The 24232-nt window shown below is 36.1% G+C and overlaps 2 protein-coding genes across 5 annotated transcripts in view; both read right to left on the reverse strand.

Moving 5' to 3' along the window:
• LOC108970207 overlaps positions 1-12933 on the reverse strand; it is a 52405-nt gene extending 39472 nt beyond the window's left edge. For all 3 annotated transcript variants that reach the window (XM_018935469.1, XM_018935467.1, XM_018935470.1), the window contains exon 1: positions 12242-12933. The gene's annotated coding sequence lies outside the window, so the exon portion shown is untranslated. The remainder of the gene's footprint in view (positions 1-12241) is intronic.
• A 1771-nt stretch (positions 12934-14704) lies between these two features.
• Positions 14705-24232, reverse strand: part of LOC108970210 (UNC93-like protein MFSD11) — a 21294-nt gene continuing 11766 nt past the window's right edge. Inside the window, exons 2-6 of one of the 2 annotated variants that reach the window (XM_018935480.1) lie at positions 16498-16667; positions 15968-16437; positions 15466-15899; positions 15232-15398; positions 14705-15174 (exon numbers count right to left, since the gene is read on the reverse strand). In XM_018935480.1, the coding sequence (XP_018791025.1) occupies positions 15165-15174; positions 15232-15398; positions 15466-15899; positions 15968-16437; positions 16498-16667 (1251 nt within the window). In that variant the 3' untranslated portion in view covers positions 14705-15164. Of the gene's footprint in view, positions 15399-15465; positions 15900-15967; positions 16438-16497; positions 16668-24232 lie in introns of both variants that reach the window. The other variant, XM_018935479.1, reaches the window with a different exon arrangement.

The raw sequence follows: 24232 nt of genomic DNA on the forward strand, positions 1-24232 counted from the left end.
TAATTTGAGCGCCTTGAACTCGCATTAAACCGGGTAATCGTTTAAATACTTAATTTGCAGTGACGCTGCTACTTTCATTTCAAATTAGATACAACAATAACAACAGTGACAAGGAGAAAATAGAAACGAATAAAAAATGAGAATAAAAACAACAACGCCTGCCAACGCTCACCTTCGGCTACTTTTGCTTTTAAGTAATCGGCTCAGCAACTCGTTGATGGACATTTGGACTGACATGCGTTTGGACCCGTACACATACATATATGGGTACTTGACTACAAAATCGCACACTCACACTCACACTCACTTTATTTATACTTAGTAGTAAATCTGTGTATTTTAGGAGCTGTCTCTCGCCTCCTGCCTAATGTCTACCTGTCTATTGCCATGGCGTTGGACGTGTCTTGCATGGCAATTTGTTTGTCGCCGATTCACCTGCATTCGATGAGGTTTAATGAACCCCGCTTTGTAGTCAGTACTCTTTCATACGCTTCTCCAGTTCACGCCTTTTCATAGCTTGGTTAACTAGTTGTTGCCTTCTTGTTTTTGTTAATTTGTTTATAGGGCGTCAATAAGCTTCTAGCATTACAATTTGTTTACATTTACACGCCACACCGCAGCCGGCAGTCGCAGGTGTTGTTGTGCGTTTCTAGAGCTGCCCGAGTAAACAATACGAGGTATAGAGACCTCAAGCCGACACTTGTTCATAATCGACCACCGATGCTTTACAGATTATGCAACACACATAACGCAGTGTGTGTGTATGCATGCATATTAATAACAGGTACTAATTATTTGTAATGAAAATGTTCGCATTTATGTCACACAACACAACGAACAGCAGAGCTGAATGTGTAGAGGAGCTCCGGAGTCACGTTTCAGTTTAGTTCTTAGAAATGTGTTGTAGCTTTCTTTGGGTGTATTTTTAGAAAATAGCACAAGATATTGACTTCTTATTTATCTTACTCTATTCCTTTTGAGTAAGTCAGTGTATCGAAATTTCGAATTTAAGGTGTAGGTGTATGTACCTTCGCAGTCAGATTTTGAGCTCATCTTTGACGATGGCTTGCCGAAATAGCACATATTCATTTATACAAAATTTTCAAAACAGCTCATGTCTAAAAAACCGATATTTTGTGGATCAGTAACATTTTTTGTCAAAGTCGTACCAAAATAAAAAACACTATAATTTGGGAAACACGCTTTCAAAGCGAACTGAGCTACGATAATGGCCAGCGCTGGCTAGGGTTTTGGGCGGCAATATCTCTAAATATACCGATTTTGAAAATATAGTTTTGAGTCGACGTATTTTATATTGTGTAGTTTTTATTAATATTGTTATCGTAAGGCTCCAGAGTTAAATTTGGTCCATAAAAAGTGGGCTTAAACGCTTTCAGTCATATATGAATACAGGTATAAGTGAATGAGGTTCAGTACGTCATATTTATGACTTTGGGAACAACTGCACCATCTGATCAAATTTGACTCTGACTGGTCCCATTTAAGCTGCAAGCGCAAACCGTATTGATACAAATCTTTACCTTTTCTAAGGTAAAACTTTTAGTACCAACTTTTTTATATTTGTGTAAAGTTTGATGGGATGATGGAGTTAGTTGTACAAGTTCACTTAAGTGAGGAAATTCCCTTATTGCCATTCTCTTGGAAGTGGCTAAAAACGATTATTTTACATATGGCTCAAGCAGCTCACGACTTTCGGTCTTAGACCAAGTATCGTCTGGGTAGCGTTAGAACATCCATTTAAAGGCGAGCTAAAGTGGGTTTGGCACCTGCCATGTGAAAAACGCCCCCAATGAAAAGGGTAACTCGGCTATAATCGCGTAAACGGTATCTACGCCAGCAGAGAAGAAGATCAAGTATGATCTCCATATGTAAATTAGCATATATTGGGCAATTGTTTGTTTATGACGTTTATAAATTTATATACGCGAATCGTCTATCTACCTCTGTTAAGGATCTCAACATCTATTCACTATGATTTTGGATAGTATCAACACATTTTGGTTAATGTTTTGGATATAAAGCATGTCAATGCTAAACTCGTGCCAAAAGATCTTAAATTTTTGCTAAAGCGAAATCGACTAAAAGTCGCAGAAGAGATACGTAATAGAGATAACAACCTTATATTCATCAAACGTGTAATACTAAGTTTAAATATATTATGTTATTAATACCGAAAGATAAAAGGGAAGCGTAGGACATAAACGCCACATCATTTATCTTCTATTATATACTTCATTTCTATGTATGTATATCCGTTAGAGTTCACACAAGTGCCATAAAACCTCTAATTTTACCGAATTCTACTTCCGGAAAATGTAAATGTATCCCTTCTTCACACTGTAATTGAGGGTTTTGCTGATTCATCAGCCTCCTTAAGTTAAGAATAATACTTATATACTCATATGCGATAGTATGTATATTTTACACTATTTTACAAAGTATTACAAAGTTTTTTTTTGTTTATAATTTCAGGTTTTCATATTTTATTTCCCCTCCATCATGCTTAAAATCTCCATTTCTTTATTATTTTCTTTCCGGCCATAATTACAGATTCACTTTACGCGCTCGCCACTCGCAACTAATTCGTATAATGAGCCGAACAATGTGGCATTCAGCAAGCTGAAGTGGACTCTTCACAAACTCTTCAAGCAAAACCCTTCATGGTATGATCGTGCCATTTGTGGCAAGTACGAACATACATACATATAGTATGCATATATACATATGTATATAGAGTACACAGTTAACACAGGAACAGTTACAGATTCATAGGCACAGACAGCCAGGCAATGAATGGACAAAATTTGTTGAAATGGAAATTATAAAAATGGAGCTTCGAAACCAAAATGAGCAGGAGCCAATGTATGTATGTTTAAGTGTTCACATTTTTAGTTTTTACTAACTTTATTTTGGATTTTTTTTAATTTTTTTGTTTGCTTTTTTTTTACATGCTCGCGACTCTACACCGCAGCTAAGTGTATTAATGTCAACTTGGTGGCACAAGACATGCGCCCAGTCAATACCGGTGCGACCGCATTCTTTAGCGAATTTCCGAGATTTGCACTTGAGGCAAATGCGGTGATTTCGCCGCCAAGCGAGAATCGCACGCCAACACACACACAGACATAGGTTTAATGCTTAAAATAAAAGCGCTAAAAAACCGAAAAAACCGCCAATGCAAAAAACAGAAATTTTTCACAGTAAAAAATCGCAAATAAAATAGCAAAAGAGCAAATAAATTAAAATTGCATAGGCAGCTTCAAGCATGCTTGGCATTGCAGGAAAAGTGAAAATCTGTGCGAATTAGTGCGGTGGGAAAAATTTCGAAAATTCAGCTCTACCAAAAGACTCACACCTATTCATACAGGCACAGACTGGCATATTAATAAGTCAGCATAGCTCAGCTGTCACTTTTCGTACGCTTATTCCCATACATTTTGCAATGGCACTTAGGTCGGTACGCGTATGCATGCATGTTTGTATGTGCGGTTGCATGCTCACATGTGCCTTGCTGCCTTGGCTTGCGAGTGAATATAGCTAACCGCTTTTGAAAACATTAAATGAAAAATGCACCGCATATATCGTGGAGTACGCGCTAGGGCACCCTCTCACCGTTCTGCCAAGCGAAATTACGCGGAAACACACACACATATGCATTGCTGGGGAGCAAATGCATTCAGCGAAAACTAGTTTTGTAATGGAAATTCCATGCACCGCACTCCACTCAAAAGTAGCGCCCACAAGCGAGTTTTTTTTTATATATAGGCAATATGAGTACTCATATATAGTAACCGATCCAATGCCAAATTCGCGCAGTCATTTTATTCGCAACAAACAACAAAAAGCGCACCAAGCTATACTTGGCTTTGCGAACAATCAAGCTGGATAGCTTGTCGCTGATGTATGAATGGGACAAAGAGTCTATAGGAAAAAGCACCAACAACAATGTCAGCCTCGAAATCCAGAGCAGAACAACTCTTGCCAACAGGTGCTACTTTGGACTGACCAGGTAAGTGAAAAGTAAAATCCTCTCTCGACGAATAAAGACCGAATTCTACAAATCACTCATCAGACCCGTCCTGTTATGTGGTGCAGAGACGTGGACGATAACAACATCTGCTGAATTGGTGTTATAAGTTTTGGAGAGAAGATTCTTGGAAAGATTTATGGTTCTTTATGCATTGGCAACGGCGAGTACTACAGTCGATGAAAGGACACTGACATAGTTAAGCGAATTGAGAGACAACAGCTACGCTGGCTGGATCATATCTTCCGTATTAATTTAAGCACTCCAGCTCTGAGAGTATTCAACGCGGCCCCTACCAGTGCTGGTTGCTTACCAGCGCTTGCTGAGCTCACACGAAGCCCAGTGATCCAGAGATGAAGAGACCGAGTGCATGAAGACAGAGCAACCTACTCTTTCCCATTCTGTTCGAACCTCCCTAAAAGAAACCACACTTCGAAAAAGTACATCTGTTGCTACCTTGATGGCCGCCACTTCAGCTTGAAAGACACTACAGTAGTGTGACAGTTTGGCCTTACTCTTTAAATGGGATACAATTACAAATGAAATGCTTTGTACAACAATTTCTTTATTGTTTTCATTACAAATAAAATTAGTTCGGGGAAAACTCTGCCAAATAAGTATAATGAATCAAACATTTAAAATATATATTGCCCTCATTTTGACTTTATCAGAATCCATGCCTAATAGCTTGCGGTATGTAAGCAATTTTTGTTTTGCAAAACTTATGCAACCATGCATTATACCAACACCTAACTGGAAATCATTACTTCTTAAAATGTTTAAGTCACAACAAGAAGAATTCAAGATTTTCCCACAGGGTATATATGAGTACGCATGCGACATATGTAAAATATATATAATTTTTTTGCACATTTTCGTACATACACATACATATATAATATATGTGTACAAATATGTATCAAGGAATGTGGTTGAAAGTGAATTTTGCTTCACACAATTTGCCACAAGCTGTAAGGGGTACGAAAAGCTGAAAATGGCAGCAGAATACAATGGTTTATAAAAAGACAATGCGTTTTGTGTCTTGAAATAGAATATTGAAAGCGTTTAAAAATAATTTGGTTTTATGCTTAGAGACTATGCTCCAATAGCTACTCTTGGAATTCTTGTGACATAATTGGCAGTTCGAAATGCCGGTTCAGTAAGTTTTAAATTTGGATAGATTTAAATTAAAAATTTTAGTTTCTATTAAAGAAATAAAAACAGAAGAAAGATCGTTAACCTTTCACAGCACTCCGTTCGGATAGGTTAGTTTATATGACAACTATATGCTATAGTGATCCGATCTGGAAAATTTCTTGGATAGAAAATGGAATCTTTGATTTCCGTCATTGCTTTTGACAATAACCCAGGGAAAATTTCTTGAACTTGTCAAATGAAAAAGCTTTCCATACAAACACTTCATTTCGATCGTTAAGTTTGTATGTAAGCTATATGCTATAAAGGTCCGATATCAACGGCTCCCACAAATGAACAGCTTTTCTAGAGTGAATGACGTGTGCGATATTTCAGATCGATATCTCAAACACCGAGAGACAAGTTTGTGTATATAGAGACAGACAAGTATGACTCAGTTCAGCATTTATATACAGTACGTATATATAGTATTTTAAAACGTCTCCGCGCTTAATAGGTACTATCAAAATTTTGTTTTATGATAAGTGCTTCATTTAAAAATATACCAGTTCATAAATCTAATTACCTCGCATTATTATATATTATATTTATTTATACTTTTGTATGCTTATTTTTATTTACGTAAGCACTCGTGAGGTAATTTAGCTAAATATCTACTGAGGTAATTTTTAAGTATATAATTCTTAACCATATAAGTGCGATAAGATTAGTTACAGTGAAAGTATTTTTTTTAAGCGAAATGGAAAATGTGAGTTCACGGGAGGAATTTCTGGCATTAAATAGCCCCTCTGCCATTTCTTAGTAATTTTAAAGAGGGCTTATAGATTTTAAAGCCCTCGTTAAAAATTTCCACTCACTTCATAATCACAAAACGTATACATTTTTTATATAAAACAAGAAAAAACGTAATTTCGGTTGCACCGAAGCTAAATACCCTTTACAGGTGCTTTTCTGTTAGTAACTATGTATTCAGTTTGTATGGAAGCTATATGCTATAGTAATCCGCTCTGAACAATTTTTTTGGTGATTATATGGTTACCTTAAGCAGTAATCCATGCCAAATTTCGTGACGATACGACGTCAGCCGATCTGAACAATTTTCTCTGATATTACATTATTTCTGTAAACAATAACTCATACCCAATTTCGTGAAGATATATCGTCAAATGAAGAAGTTTCCCATGCAAGCATTTGATTCCGATCATTCAGTTTGTGTGGCAGCTATATGATATAGTTAACCGATCTGAATAATTTCTTCGGAGACTACATTGTTGCTTTAAAAAATAATCTACATCAAATTTCGTGAATATATCTTGTCAAATGTAAAAGTTTTCCATACAAAAACTTGATTCCGATCATTTAGTTTGTATGGCAGCTATGTATATGCCATAGTTAACCGATCTAAACAATTTCTTCGGAGATTACATTGTTGATTTAGAAAATAACCTGTGTCAACTTTTGTGAAAATACATTGTGAAATGTGAAAGTTTTCCATACAAAAACTTGATTCCGATCGTTCAGTTTGTATGTCAGCTATGTGATATAGTGGTCCGATATCGGCAGTTCCGACAAATGAGTAGCTTCTTGCAGAGAAAATCACATTTGCAAAATTTCAAAAGATAAAGCTGATAAAATGACATCATAACTGAGCAAAGACTCCTTCTGTATAGATGACATATTCAGAAAAAATGTTGACCTACTTTAACTGAAACTTTTGATCATCTATTTTTGATTTATCAAATATACTACTTAGCACGACAAATACTTCAACTTTATTATAAAAATTCACATTCTGTAAAGAATATGTTTCACACGTTTTAGCTCAACTTATGGTCAACATAATCGGCATCCATTATTGGAAAATATTCGACCGAATAGACCACGTTTAGCACGTAGTGAAGAAAATATAGCAGCCGTAGCTAAGAGTGTACACGACGACCTTGGAGAGTCGATTCGGCGCCATTCACAGCAACTCGGACTATCGTATGGAACGCATTCTACGTCGAAATCTTAAATCTAAAGCGTCACTTTATCCTATGTGAATATTTAAAGTCTAGAGTCTATGCTTGCAATCCCGCACCGATTCAGGCCCTGGGGTAACACAACACGCGTGGCATTCGGTAATTACCAGTCGAAATGCTCAAACGAGTCATCGAAAATTGAACTCAAGGGATGGAGACGTAGCCGCGGCCAACATTCGAAAGAGATAATCTGCAAAAAATAAAAGCCAAATAATGCTTTTCGAATGATAGTAAACATTCCCCATTAAGTTTGAGGTTTCTATGTTTTTCCTTTATAAATGTAGAGAACCTCGAAATGGATCTTAACTTACCATCTAACTAAAATATCATCTAACCAAACTGGGGCTTCTCTATCAAACAATCTGTATTATTAGATTATCTTACGAAAGTTCATTGCCACTAGCCCAGAAATTTCAAGTGTTTCGTCGCATTCAGGCCGTTATTTGTTTACTTTTTATTATCAGCGATAAATATCAAGCTAGTTTTACTTACCATCATACATACACACATATTGTTATGAACCAATTTCGAAGTATAACATGATGTGTAAAAAGAGATGACCTTGGCGTAAATAACCATAAAAATTAACAATCATTCACAACAAAAAATATATGGCAGATTTTCATTGTGTTTATATGGCGATCCATCAACTTCCAAACAAATGATTACTCCATATATAAATATAAATGTAGATAATAATAAATACATTAGGGTGGTCGCAATTTCTGCAATAGTTGTTGATAGTTCGATAAAGTGGGAAGAGAGTCCAAACAATTTTAGATGTTAAAATTTGTGTGTTTCAGAAAGGTTTTTCAATCTTTTTCACAGACTTATTAAGGGTGGTCTTAATTAAGAGTTTATGCGGGAAGCAATAACGATAGTAACAAAAAAAATATACCCTCATCAATATATAAACATTTCGCAATAAGAAAATCGTTTCAAATATAAATTTCCCCTAACGACTTAAAATATCCCTTGTTAGCTAATAATAGAACATATTCAGAATTTAAACGTTTCGCAATAAGATAATCGTTTCAAATATAGATTTCCCTTAACGACTTAAAATATCCATTTTTAAGTAATAATATAACATTTTCAGTATATAAACCAAAAATAATTTCAAATATAAATTTTCCCTAACGACTTCAAATATAAATTTTTTAACTAATAACCTTACTTTTCGTGATATCTGACAACATAAAAATCCTCTCTTTTAAGAAAAAAAATGTTTCAACTTAATGTACGATGTTTATATATGTAAAAAAGTAAATATGTATGCATGTATGTGCAATGTATAGTTACTCGCCATTGAAATGTTATCGCATGAAGTAATGAAAATCGTCAGCATCGAATAGAAAAGTTTAAACTCAGCTAAAAACCGTTACCGAATGACACAATTTTCGAGTCGTGCGACTTAACGGTCAGCAAGAAACGAAAAAATGGCCGTAAAAATAAACGACGAGGAATCAGCGAATTCCGCAATCGTAAGCCAGTGATTTCAGAAATACATATACACACATACACAAATGAAAATGTCTTATTGAACGGGTGAGCGATGGTGGGATTTTGCAACGTCAGCTGATTTCAAATATACCCACATATCTGTGTAAATAGAGTAAAGCAAATGAAATGAGCAAAAAACTAATTAATAATGAGCGTATAATAAACGCTACAAAAAAGTGACAAATAATCTAAAAGCAAAAACAGCAAAAACCAACAACACTGCTGCTGTTGTCACAAAAAGTGTACCAAAGACCAAATAAAAAGTGAAGAGGCGGCAATGGCAATAACAACAACACAAGCAATTAACTAATATCATAAAGACACGCGCGACTTGTGAATTAAAAGCCAAAACAAAAGCAGTAAAAAGCGAACAACAACAGTAAAAAAAAAGTAAGAATTAACATTTTCACGTTGTGTGTAGGAAGTTTGTGTGAAACTTTCTAACAAAATAGCATAAATAAAATTTATGTAAGAGAAACCGTGCGCTGAAAACCAGTGGCAAGCAACAACAAAGGCGTTTTACAATTCGTGACAATGGTCAGTGGCGGAGACTGTGCTAGAAAAGGGCATTGAATTTTCATGTAACGTTGTGTCTTTGAGTTCACCTTTTTTACTGTTGTTTTTTTGTTGTAGTTGTAGTTGTTGCACAGCGGCACACCTTGATTGACTTACTGATACTTCTAAATTAGAGGCAACCAACGCGATGAAGAAAGTGGTTCACATGGTGTAGACATTAGCAGTGAAATAAATTACACAAGGAGCATCCCGAGCGTGCTTAGGGAGCAACTACTTACACACACACACACACACACACAAACACACATACATATATTTTTGTATGTTTGTGCTCACAATATATTTGTAGGGGATTACTAAATGGCATTAGTGTTGTTATTATTTACATACTTAAACGAATTAGTTGAGCTGCCGAAAGGCGCTACACTTTACAAGCCATCCACATAAGTACTATATGTATGTGTGCGTACTCATTTGACATCACACAAATAAAAAGCGCCGCGACGGCGACCAGCGATTAACGCTCAGCGTTTATTGACCCGACAAATGGAATCGCCGCTGGCTGTCAAATGTAAATTTGTATACACACACACATACATAGATATGTTTGTTGTTATGCAGCGGCAAATGAATGAATTTTTGAATGCACATCGCCTTTTCTATATGTATGTATATTTGTAAGCACCGCTTTGTGTCTATTTTCCCCTCCAACTATTTCTGGCAGTCACTGTGCGACGAACTGTGGACTTTTCCGCTTTTGATGCTCACAGTCCGCGTAGATAGTGTCAATAAAAGAACAATAGTTGAAGACAATTGGAAAGCAAAAAAAAACAAAAACCAATACAAAACCAACACAAGAAATAGACAAGCGTGGAAAATACAACTTTTCAAAATTAAGAACCTTGATGATATACATAGTATTTATGTATAAACCTCCCATTCGTAAATACATAGATGGGTGTGTTAGCGCATTTTAACATGGGCGCTGCACAAATGAAATTTAGGAGGGGTCAGGCCAAAAACAAGTTTAATTGAATTGAATGACTATATTTAAACACGTATTTCAACATGACAATAAAATAAAAATTCAAAGTCAGTGATCTTACTGACTTACTAAGAAAAGTAAAAACTCGATTGGTACCAAAATCACCCAATTTTTTATCGAAAAACAGCGTCGCATTGACAACTGTGAAACAATGCTTTCCGACAACCAGTATGTCATGAAACGGATTTATTACTGGATCTAGAAAAGAATAAAAAGCATGGTTATATTGAAAGTTTTCATTGATTATAGATGTGCGGTGCACTCCGAATAATGTACCGTCGTATACCGCGTGGCTTTCCGCGAGTTTTTCACCAAATTTTCAACTAATACGGTGCCACCGTATACGACTGATTTAGGTTTGGAAAAAACATCTTATAGGAGTTTACCAAAGTAATCAGGACTTTTTGAATCTAGCGCCCCGTGGTGGCGCCATTTATATGTCGCCTGGTGCGCTAGAATCTGCTATTTTCATTGATTGGAAGTGAAGTTATTGCGTTTTAAGAACCAGTATGTTTGTATTATCGGTGCGAAAATGAGCTTCGAACAAAGAACCAACATTAAATTTTGTTTCAAAATTGGTAACACTTACCCAAACGTTACAATTGATGCAACAAGTTTATGGCGATAATTACCTATCTCGTAGCAGAGTGCATGAGTCTTTTCAACGTTTTCAAAGTGGTCGTGAGGACAAAAATGACGATGAACATGTGGGCCAATCAAAATCAGTGATCACCGGATATTCCATCAAAACTGTGCGTGAATTCATCAAAAAAACAGCCGAAATCTTCATTGAAATTCATGAAAATGGAATTGAACATCTCCAAAACATCGATTTATCACATTTTGACCGAACATTTGTGCTTACGAAAGGTGTGTGCACGGTTTGTTCCACACACATTGACTGACGACCAAAAATTGCTCAGAATCCAACATTCGATGGACATCATTAAAGAGGTCAAAAAGGACAAAAACTTCTTTTACAATATATGATCCCGAAACGAAACACCAGAGTGCTGAATGGAAGGTACCGAACAAGCCGAAACCCAAAAATCGCGCATGGAGAAGTCAAAAGTGAAGACAATGCTGATTTGTTGAATTTTTTCCACCCGGCCAAAACGTTAATTCGGTATTCTAACTTGGAGTTTTGAAAGGTTTGGTGTACTGTATTCAAAGTGTTAGGTCCGAATACCGCGAAGATGAAAGTTGGCATTTATTGCACGATAATGCTCCGTTTCGTCGATCGACGCTTGTGACCGATTATTTGACCAAAATCACATTTTAACCATAAAATAATCAGCAAAAATTAAGACTTCCCCGACATGGAGGCAAATTTCCCATTTGTACCGCCTCTGTATTTATGAGCGAAAACGACCTTACACATATTAAATAAGTGAGCATGAGCGCACAAACAGCGCAGCGTATTTTGGTCGCTGAGGGCAACAGTTGCGGGTGGATGAGCAGATAGATACAAAGTTAGATTTAGATGTCTGAGATTCGAAAACGAAATAACGTAAAATGCCAACAAACGCTCGACGGGTATTTGCACACAAACATTAGTATTGGCATATGGGGATATATAAGTATTGAAATACATAATTACAGACGCAGACGTCAGATAGTTGCGGCAAAATTGAGAGCTTTACTGGTCTAAAAAAAACTAAATCAAAACGAATGTGCTGTTTGAATGTATAAATCGATGTTGAATTTTGTTTTGTCTGACATTCGTTGCAGTTATTTCCAAGTCGTACGGGAAAGGTAAAAATTGGAGAAATAATAAAAATGCTAATAAACAAATGCGATTATGTCAAATTAATGCCAATGTGTGTTGTATATTTTTAAACGAGCTCATTTCAATCAATGGTCATCGATTTATTAAGCACACGAGATAATTTTCATTAGCCACGACCTAGAGCGCAAACCACAGCCCAAATTTGTATGACCAAGGCCTCTTACCTGATGGTCGTTTAGCTGCTCGGCAGTAGCGCGGCAGCGGCAGCAACCAATTGGAACGCCATGCAGCAACAGTCCAACAGTCGACACTTTAGACACCTTGGGCACTTTTTGAAGTACCGCACAGAAATTCACGCTTCACAGCTGCCACGGCTTTCGAGCGTAGAATCAGAAAGCAACAGCAAACCACATCTTCGTACAAGATTTATGTTTGAAAATTTGCCTACGCTTTGGCACAGTTATTCGCACGAATTTACACTTTGTTTTTCACTTTTTATACCGCACACACACACATAAATAAATATTATAACGCAGACGCGCAAGTATGTATGTAAATATGTTTGTGTGTAGATAATTTTACATACATATTTTGCTCTGCACTGAATGTGCTAATTGATTTGTTTGCATTTGCACACACTTCCAGCCACTGCTGTTAATATTTCAATAAACGATTCACAAAAACACAAAAAGAAAACTACAAATAAAATTTAAAAAAAAGCGGACGAGTTTCGTTAAAGCAAATTATTACAGTTTTGCAATTCGCCGCAAGATTTAAGAACTAAACACAATTGGAAAAACATTTTATTCGATTTGGTGGGTGCAAAGAAATGCCAATGCAGCGCCGTTCAGCCACGAAAAATCACCCGCAGCGTTTTATTATGAACATTACCAACAGCGAATTAGCACTCAACTAACGTTTGACTAAAGCACAAAGTAACACAGCGTTACACTTGCCCTGCATTTGAAAATCGCTCAAAGCGAACGCACTCACACAAGCACAGCGAGCACTTTAGACCAGTCAATACGACTCTGTGTTGCAGCTGTTTAGACGCTGGCGTTGCCACTGGACTGGTTATGCGTAAATATTGTTGTTGCGAACACTTTATACCAATTTAGGCGGAAATAGTAGTTGTTATAATAGTTGTATGTAATAAATAAAAAATCGAGCAAAGGTTGTGAGATCAATCTGTGAATTGAAACTTGTAATTGTGTTTAAGCAACAAACAAATAATTATATGAACTCATTTCATCCAGAGAGATAACTCGAGTGATTATATCAGCGCCTAAAATAGTATCGACAAAAAGAGAGTAGAGGAAGAAGAGCATCAAATGGTAATCCTCATCCAAAAGGTCTCACGGATTGTTTGCACCTCATACCTTCAGCCTCACAGGTGAAATAGCGTAAATACAATAAGACATCTAGCAGATTTTTGCTAGTTTGAGCGCGTTTTGCCGATAGCTGATATCCAACTACAGGAGTTTTTGGCAAACGATTTTTTTCCGAGCTTTCTCGCTTCTTCTCTGCAAGGAGCATGACACTGTCCCCCACTAAATCTACAGTGACCATAATCCTAAACTTATGGAGCCATAAACACCTTTACTGACATCCTCTCAGCGAATGGAGTACTTGCAGTCAATCCACCACCCATTGCAGGCGACGAGCTGGAGTTGCCACGAGAATCGAGAGTGACCCTTACGCAGCTTCGTTCTAGATACTGCAGCAAATTAAACTCCTACTTATTCCCGCATGACTCTAACGATTTCTTTGCATGCGCAACTAACTCTGCATATTTGATAGCCCTCTCCCTGTGCCCCGACCTATAAAGTTGAATGACGGTGACAACTTATCTGAACCTTAATGCAGTCTAAATAACCGGTAGAATAACAACAACAACAGTGTTATATAGGGAAGGCACACATAAATCATAGCGTTCCGGTGAATATTTTCTAGGTTTCACGCAAATTTTAGAAGGTTTTTAAATTTCAGAGGATTCTGTTCAGAGATATGCATAGTTGTCACCGTAAGCCGTCTTTTTTGGGAGAAGCTCCCGGAAATCAGCTGTTCTTCTTTTCAAATAGATATTTTTACCAATACTAAATCTTTTTTCAAAAAAAATCTAGAAAAATCGCGTTTTTCGGTCTTCTAACCCTAAAATAAAGAACTTTTATTTGTGAAATATTTTTTATATCCAGTAAATTGGGGCACCTCTCGCTGTGGAATAATTTTAATTTCATGTAAAGTTCACATTTTTAGGTAAATATAATACGTTTATTTACAAAACAATTTTGAGAATTTATTTATTTCTGATGTTTCAAAGTACTTATATTTAATTGCATAATAGGCGTATTGTCCAAACTAAAATGAAAAAAACTGATTAAAAGCTTCAATTAAAAAATCTGAAATAAAATGTGCTCTTATTTTTAAAACATTATTCTTTACTTCTAATTAAACAAAACAACAATAACTTGTATTTGTAAAACGATTCTACCGAACGAAAACGTGTTTTCATCATTTAATATTTATGGTCTAACATTTTTTATTACATATATTTATAATAATATGTATATACAACAATTACAAACATACACTTACATTTATCTAAATTCAAACAGGATTTTTTAATACATATAGTCAACTTGTGTTCTTTTTTTTTAATATATATATATATATAAAATATTGTATATATAAAAAACTCATATCTAAAACAAACAATATGCAGTTTGGCGTTATAACAAATGGAAAATATTGCAATATCATTATTAAACGCATAAAAAATGCGCCGAAAATTTACACTAGTGAATTACAATATATAACAATATCTTTACTTTTGTATTTTAGCTTGACATTAATTATTGTCCCGGAAGACCAAACACTACTTACATAAGCCAACGCACATTTGCATATATCTACAAATGTATATATAAATACAATACTTTGCGCACCCACTGTACACATTACGATATCGCAACAATGTCTTACTTTCGAAGTTCTTAATTACATAAAACCAAATATCGATTTCAACTTACTTATAAATATATATGTGTATATGTATATGAATATATTTAACTTTTCTGCTTCTGTTCATAAGCTTCATAATTGTTGTTGTTGTCGGATCAGGTCGCATATGCCACATACAGTTGAGCTTTACGGAGCGCTATAGGAGAAGAAGAACTTATTTTATTGATCATATGAAACAGAACGCGAGTCTTGCGAGACAGTTCTGGAGTCTTCCGGAGATTCTCGTTGTCGTCGCTTCACCGCCCATTCCACGATGCAGAAGCAGGCTGTGCCTATTGTGCCGAAAACAACCAAAATACCCAATTGAGCGCGCAAGCCGAGATGTGAAGAGTAGTAGAAGCTAATGGCGGCAGCAATAGACTGAAAGCAAATAGGGGAAAAATATTACTTACAATAATAAGACTTATATAATATTCGTGAAGCAAACCTGTGTAAATTTGAAGAGCGCGAAGGCGCCCACGGAATTTTTCACATACACACCACCCAACATCGAGTAGATCTGTGTATTCATGCAGGCATCGCCCAGGCCCAACATAAAAGCGCATAACAGAGCAATCCATGCACGTGGCGGATCCATATACGAGATGTCTTCGGTATCTTTGAATGGCGCATTGTCGGGCAAATTGAGGAATATCAGAAAGAATGCAATCATATGTATGACATAGCCAGCAATAACGATGGGATCGCGTCCAAAGCGTGTTGTCTTCTTGCCGAGAATGCCGAAGAGACCACCACCGAACACCTCACCAGCGCCTATACAAATGCCAGCCAAGCCAACTATTTCCTTTGGTGTATTGTGTATCTTCTTCGTAAAACCAATGGAGGGACCATAAACGCCACTAAAGAAAGACAATTCCATGCCTGTAAGAAATTATTTGAAAATTTTACTTAAACTGAGCTGCGAAATCTTGACTTCAATAAAAGCTTACCGGTGTAGAGAAAAGCCACGCTAAGTAACAGCATATCTCGGGTGATGAAGAGTTGTCCAGCCGACTTAAGCGCATACACTGCGCTCCCCCAGCCAGTACGATGTTGTTGTTGCTGGCGCTGAATTTCCGATGTGCCCACCGAATTGTCTTCCATGGGACGCAATGCCGCCAGGAATACTATACCTAGTACAGCTAAAGCCGTCAGCACACCAATCACCATGCTGCGTGTGGCCGCATCAATATGTTCCTTATCTTGGAATTGGAAGTAGACGAAGATGTTGCCGAAAAACATGCTGCACTGTAGTAGCGCCCAGAAGACGCCCGAATTGCGTGATATTGTGGAAAGATCGCTGCAACGTGCCAAGAAGTTACCCTGACCGGTCCAAGTGATGGCGGCACCAGCGCCTAAAATGCCACTCGACAGGTAGAGCAGCCAATTGGAGGGAAACAGAAAGACGAGCATGAAAAGCCTGCGAAAATAAAGGTGAATGATAAACAGTTATTTGAGTCCTTCAAAGGTTTGTTCTTACGTATAGGTGAGTGAGCCCACCAACATGGCCACTCGTGGCCCTGTGAATGAGATGAAGGACGGCGCTAGCCAATTGCATAGCGAAAATGTCGTATAAATTATCGCCAAACTGGTGTAACCATCGCCGGTAAAATTGGTGTCCTCCTTCGCAATACTGTCCAGAATAGTTTTCTGAAAGAAAAATGTTGAGAATAAATTAGAATTCGGTTCACGTTTTGAGGTTGAAAAATGCATAGAGACTAAGACTATAATGGCTATTGTTACTGTAGAAAAAATTATTTTAAAAAATTTATAAATTTAGGTTGAAATCTATAAACTAGCTTGTTGGTCCACACCTTTTTGATATTTAGGGAGATGGCGATTTACTGCAAAAACTTTCTTTCGATGCTATTGATTGTTGGTAATTGGATTATACATTCGATTAATGTATGAAGGTCTAAGGTATATAAGAACTTCTAAGGAAACCGATTAGAAGTTAGATCACATGAAACAGTCTTTGACCGGACAAATTGCGGGTCCATTTTTGCAATCTTGAACTGGATCGAAAAAACTATCCAATATCTCCAACTAGCACTATCCGCAAATGATATTCAAGAGACAATACCTCATATAGTATCGAGGACTTATGAAACCAGAGAAAACCAAATTCCATGAGCTTGCAGGGCCCGATGGAGATGATGTGATTCCTGTCCACGTAAATGGATCCTAGGTCCCTGAGCCTGCATCAACAAAATGCTGGGCAATTAAGAATAAGGTGTTGTGAAGTTTCCTGTTCCCTGTCGCTAAACCGGAAGTTTGCTCATTTTGGAAAAGTGTTTATTGAGTCTGTAGTGCCCAGTATAGAGTGTGACAAGGAGACGGAATTAGTCTCGGGGGAAGGTTGATCATATCTTTAAACCTAGCTATGTGCTAACCTCCCAATAATGCGTGGCGCATTCCTGTTACCTGCTGCCAGTTCCGTCAGTGTAGCACTGGATAGTGCTGCCTTTCAAAAGTARGTCGAGCGTGGAATCACTCTACTATTTTCCCTTTGCCAAAGCCCTCTGTTACATCATGCATCGCTGACTGTTTGATCACTATCACTATCACTCTAAACAGTGTTAATTCCACTTGTAAGATTGAGTCTAATGTGAGGCCTAGGGATTTGATCTCTTTAGACAGCTTCAACTCCCTGGCACGAAGTTTAGGAACCTCAAGCCAAATCTCCGCTGCCGTATAAACTGCTACCAACTGAATGATCAAACTTACGGCGTGGGATTATTGCCTAAAGTCGGAATAAATTATTCAGATCAGACACTAACATATATGTATGTAGCTGTGATATCAAGTTCTTGTATTGTCTTTTCTTGTTATTTAATAATAAAATCTTAAATATTTCAATTTTTTCAAACAAAAGCAAAAAAAAAAAAAAAATTTGCCAATATTAAGCAATGCAAACTCGATCGATCAATTGCGGATACACCTTGAACTATTTTAGAGCATAATTTTCGGCGCTCTTATTGACGAGCGCCCACATGTACGTTATATGTGTGTATGAAATTAAATGCGCATCAACTGAAATTACGCTATAAATTGTTAAAACAGTCGGAAGTGAGTTAAATGACACAATTAGCATATAAATATCAGCGACGAGCATGTTTTGCTTTTGCCGTTGTTGTTGTTGTTGTAGTTGCCGTCAATGATAAAAAGTGACTGACCGCTGGCATGCAGGCCCATAATGAGAAAACAATATGTACTTATTTATCTACGCTGCGGACGTGTCAATGAACGGAAGAAAACTAGAATATACAAAAACAATAGCAATCAATAGCAACAATAACAACAAAAAATATATATACTTTTACTATGTGTTTATTATTGGTTAATGTTAATAGAATAATAGTAATTCGAGTTTGAACATTCACAAGGAAGAATACAAATTATGCCAAAAATTATTAAAATAATAAAACCAAAAACGAGTATTGTAAATATGTATGTATATAGCACTAAAAATATACGAATTTTGTATGTATTTATTTTTTTATAAATATTGCTCATAAAAAACATGTACAAATATTCATTCAGCTGGCGTTGTTCTTTGTTTAAGCTTATTATTTTGTAGGGACCCGGCAAACACACGGGTACTTCACCTCTTCCCGGCGCAAGTCAGTACTGAATGCGCTTAAAAATGAGAAGCTTGCACAGCAGTAAAGTTGTAGAATTTATTATAACACCTTTTGCAGTAAAAGTTGTTTTTAATATCACTCGATTTTTAAAATTAACGCTTTCGGATTTTTAAAGGCGCAAAAGCCATATAAATGAGATGATGCCTTTAATGAGTTGCAGAACAAGTATCTCGCTGGAGCATTGAACTGCGTTGATTGTAGAAGTTTTTTGTTGTTTTTGCAAAAATTGGAAGCTTACTTAAGTAAACGCAATCGTGCAAGCAAAGCAGAAAAGCTGAACTTGATTTTCGAAAATTAAAAAAAAAAGATCCAAGTGTCAATTTAATTTTTCGGAATTAAATTTGATGATAATTAATATCAATAGCCAGTAGGAGTTTTTTTTTTTTTAATTCACTTGAGCCATAGGCGGACATTGTTTATTTTCAGAATAATTGAAATTTTAACTTAACATCGGCAGCACGGATGTTATAATACCCTACACAGAACTAAATCGGAAAACAAAACCGGAGAACAATTTGCATCCAACAGAAAACGTTTTGTTACTTCTTCGTAACCAGATTGTTTTACAAAAGCCCCCAAGTACAATTAACGTTACTTAATAAGGAAACATATTTTTTTTGAATTTTTGGTGCCGAAAAGTTCGGAATGTTAGAAAAGACCTTCGGTGATAACTGTTTATAGCGAACAATTGGTTTGATTGATACAAATTTTTCAAAGAGGGTCGAGAACGCGTACACTCCGAACTACGTCCAGGTCGGCTATCAACTGATAATTAACACCTCAATAAAATAAAGGAGTTAGTACTTCAGAATCGACGATTAACAGTCAGAGATCTTGAGGGCGTCGTTGGAGGAATTAGTAAAAAACTTTTGAAAGATCTTTTTGGACCTATGAAAGTGAAACCACGTGAAACCAAGTGAATGGTTCCCAAATCACTCAATTTTTTCGAAAAACAGAGTGACGTTAACGTCTGTGAAACAATACTTTCCGATTACCAGAATGTCATGAAACGTAGTATTACTGGCGATGAGTCTTGGTTCTTTGCCTGCGACCCGGAAATATCGTGGCAAAGATGAGCCGAAGCGGAAAAAACTACGTCAACGCAGATCAAAAATAAAGGTTATGTTGACAGTTTTCTTCGATTATCGAGGTGTGGTGAACTCCGACTTCCTTTCGATCGGCCAAACTGTCAATAAGAAATACTATTTCAGTGATTTGCGGCGTTTGCGCGAAGCTACTCGTAAAAGTGGCCGGAATTATGGTCCGACAACTCTTGGGTTTTACACCACGATAATGCACCGTCGCGTACTGCATAGATTTTTCGTGAGCTTTTCACCAAATTTTGAACCAATATCGTGCCCCAACCATCGCATTTGCCTGATCTAGCTCTGTGTGACTGTTGGCTATGTATGTATATTCCTTATGTGTCCCTAAAACTAACGCCATCAGTTCATTCATGCAAAAGAGATTATTAAATTAACATTAATTAAGCTATATTAAGCATGGCAAATGTGGAAGTACAAATATATCTACATACATACATACACAGCCACAAGTATAAATTTATTTTAATGGCGTTACATAAATTTATATAAGAAAGTAACTAAAGCCAAGTGAATATGAGAAATTCTGAGCGGAGATGCCCAAGTACAGTGTGGTACAAAAATCAAACAATTTGAATAACGAATACTTCATCGACTTGTTGAGTCGTGCTTTAACATTGTGGTTGATGTTATATATACATTTTGATGAAACACAAAATATTTAAAAATTCATCAATATTTATTTTGTCGTTTTCAAAGTAATCCTCACCAGATGTAATACATTTATGCCAACAATTTTTCCAGTCCTCGAAACATTTTCATAAGCCCTCTTCGGGATGGCCCTCAGCTCCTTTAGCGAATTTTGTTTTATCTCTTCGATAGACTGAAAACGGGTTGCACCGAGTGGCAATTTCAATCTGGGGAACAAGAAAAAATCATACGGAGTCAAACCTGGTAAATACATTGGTTGATAGATGGATCGATGGTCATTTTTAGCTTTAAATTCGGTCGCAATCATAGCTCGTTGCTGTGGTGCATTATCATCGTGTAAAATCCATGAACTTTTTTTTCCACAATTCCGGCCGTTTTCGAAAAATGTTCTCACGCAAACTCCACAAAACGGCCAAATATAACTCCTTATTGACCGTCTGTTCCTCCGGAACAAAACATGATGTACCAAACAGGAATATCGAAAAAAGAATGAACACCTTGATTTTTGAGCGGGTTCTTTTTGGTTTCCGCTCATTTCATAAAAGTCGATGTGATAGGCAGTCATAATGCTCTCTAGCGATAAAACATGTCCAAATAGGCCTATTTACGGTAAACTTTTTGAAAAAAATTTAGCTTTATCGGAACGAGTCGAGCAAGAACGCGTTTCATAACCAAAATATCCACCACAATCTTTCGAACGAACTAGCGAGAGATGTCGAGCTCTCTTGCCATCTCTCTAACATTTCCTGTCAACAGTGGATAACATTAAATGAAAAGGGTTGTAAAGTGGACAATCACTTTTCCACCACACTGTATATACTTTCTCAAATATACTATATACTCGCATACTATGTATACTCAGCTTGTTAATGTAGCTTTACGGATAGCAATGTAGAGAAATGCGATATCAAATTGGGAATGTAACGCAAAAATTAAATTAATGACGCATCCATTACACACGCCAGAAGAGCCAATGGGATTGCTATAAATGCTAACAAGTGGTGACTGATTGTCAACAGAACGGGAAATAAAGATAATACAACTCAAAGCCATCAGAAAAACTACGCATAAACCAGAGATGTCATAAAACTATGCAATTTAGAGGTAAGAGGATGCAGCGCGTGCACATAATTCCATTACTTCTACTTAGTTATATAGTACGAGTATACTACATTCGACTTTACTTGGAGTTATGATGACAAAAACTGAATATGCGCAGCAAATTATGAAACGGGGCATGTCATAAAATCGGTAATTAAGAAATTTCTTCATGGATGCAAAAAAAAAAGGTGGGCATTAACGCTTTTATAAAACTTCAGAAGTAATTTTGCAAGATTTTTATATTTTTTGCATTTTTCTAAATATTATTATTTCATTTTCTTACCACAGTTATGCGGACAGTTTAATTTTCGTCAAACCTGAAATAGCTTGAAGATATGTAGTAATCAATATTTTTTTCTATGAACTGCAATTCATCAGTGTATAATTTTCAAGAAGAACCGGCTATTAGCCTTGTGCTAACATAATTCCTAATAAATTAAACACGATTAACTGTGCAATCAAATATATTATGTAAAACCTGGCCATACAATACTTTTTGCCATGTGTTCCGGTGTGTATTTTTTGAAATTTGAAATTCTTGTGTTAATCATCCTCGTTTCACTTTTGGCTTACGAAATGCGCGTGTGACGCAAAACTAACCAGTTTAATATAAAATTTTGCAAACATAAAAGGCATCCGAATGCCAAAATTGAAACGACGCAAAAAAAAAGTTGAATCAAGAGATTCAAGAAATTAAGAATTTGTAAGATGAATGATATTTTTGGTTATACAAAAATAAGAACTTATTCTGGATTAAAGAAAAATTAAATCAGACCCAAACCTGTATACGTATGCATTTATGAGGTTATGGAGCATGGTTTAGGCCTTTCAAATTTCTCCTAAAAAATTATTCAGAATACACGTAAATACCCAATTTAGGTATGGCCCTACGTCAATCTTAATTTCACGAATCGGAAACGATGATTTTTTACGAATAAGAGTATTCATTGATGTAAACATAAACTTCCGCTAACTGTATTATCGTCACGATCAGTTAATTACAAGCTACTTGAAGCTTTAACTATAACATTTTAATAACATTATACCGGGTGATCCATGTAGAGGTACTTTTTTTCAATAGCTTTTCATTGACAGATCTCGCGTGAGTCGTGTCAACCTGCCTAGCTACGAGGTCGATATCTAAAATTAAAAGCATACAAAATACAGTTTGTGCAAGAACTGAAGCCGCTCAACCTTCCTAAGCCACATCGCTTCGGTTTATGATCTCTTGAAAAGTTCCAAGATGATCCGACGTTTGTGCGCCAAATTTTGTTCGTCGATGAGGCCGATTTCTGGCTCAATGGGTATATAAACAAGTAAAATTGCCACATTTGGGCCAAAAGCAAGCTGACGAGATTCAAGAGCTGCTATTTCATTCATAAAAACAACAGTTTGGTATGATTTGAGAGCCGGTGGAATCATCGGTCCATATTTCTTCAAAAATTATGCCAGTGAGAACATAATCGCCAATAGCAAGACAGCGGCACTTCCGACACATCGCATCAATCAATGGATGCCCACCATCGTTAAACTTTTTTCCAGTGAGGCTAGTCAAGTCTTAAGTCTATGCGGACAATCTTGCTCCGATTAAGGCCTGGACCAAAGCATCATGCGTGTCATTCGACAATTACCAGTGGAAATGCAAAAACGAGTTATAGAAAATTTTACTCAACGGATAGACTATCTGAGACGTAGCTGCGGATAATGTTTGAAAAAGATAATCTTTAATAATAATTTCAAAGAATATTTTTCGAATTATGATGAACATTCTAAAATAAATTAAATTTGAACATTCATAGTAAAATATGAAATTTCGGTGTTTTTAAATTGTAACTTTTAAATATAAGTATTTTGCCAACGCACTTCAACTAATAATGCAATTTCCTAACCTGATTTATGACAAAGTTAACCTTTTTAGCTTGATAAGGTTAATTTAATCTGAGAATAGGCCTCAATTTATATATATAATATAATATACACATATGTATATACATACAATTAATACCTCAAATTAACATTGATAACAAATGTGCAATGTAGATGTAGATACATACATACATACATACATAGGAGTTTGCATACAATACCCAAATGCCAGCAAGTATATTCATAAACTTACATACATATGTATATTCATGTATGTATATTCATATGTAAGTAGGTGCAATTTTGTACTGCGAATCGACAAGTCAGTCTAGTTTACTTTGCTAATAAATAAATGAGAAAAAGTGTTTTTCAAAGCAATTGACGTAGGCGCATAAATCGTAAGAAAAATCAATGGAAAGGCGGGAGACCTCAACACATAAAGCATATCAATAAAGGCCAATAACTGATAAGTGCCACTTCAATGCACATTCCAACACTCAATGACCTCATTTATTGCAAAAAAAAACGATAAAAACAAACAATTATTTTTAGTTATAATTACAGATAAATTACATTAAGAACACAAACAAATATTTCGTAAAATTCTCAAGAGTGAAATATTCAGCGAGTGTGGATTGGATTATAAAGATAGCAATTTATTGATTTGATAATAAACTCTTACTTTCGGTTATAGAATCTAACTGTAATACTTAACACTTCATTAGGCATAAGTACAATAAATGACCAACGCTTGAGTTATTTAACTGGCTGAAACGAATAGAGACCACTTTTACTTATGTATATTAAATAAGCGGGAGTCGGTTAATTACTTTATATACATAGTAGCTAT

Source organism: Bactrocera latifrons, unplaced genomic scaffold (genome assembly GCF_001853355.1).
Source record: "Bactrocera latifrons isolate USDA-ARS-PBARC rearing strain unplaced genomic scaffold, ASM185335v1 scaffold_29, whole genome shotgun sequence".
Lineage (NCBI taxonomy): Eukaryota > Metazoa > Arthropoda > Insecta > Diptera > Tephritidae > Bactrocera > Bactrocera latifrons.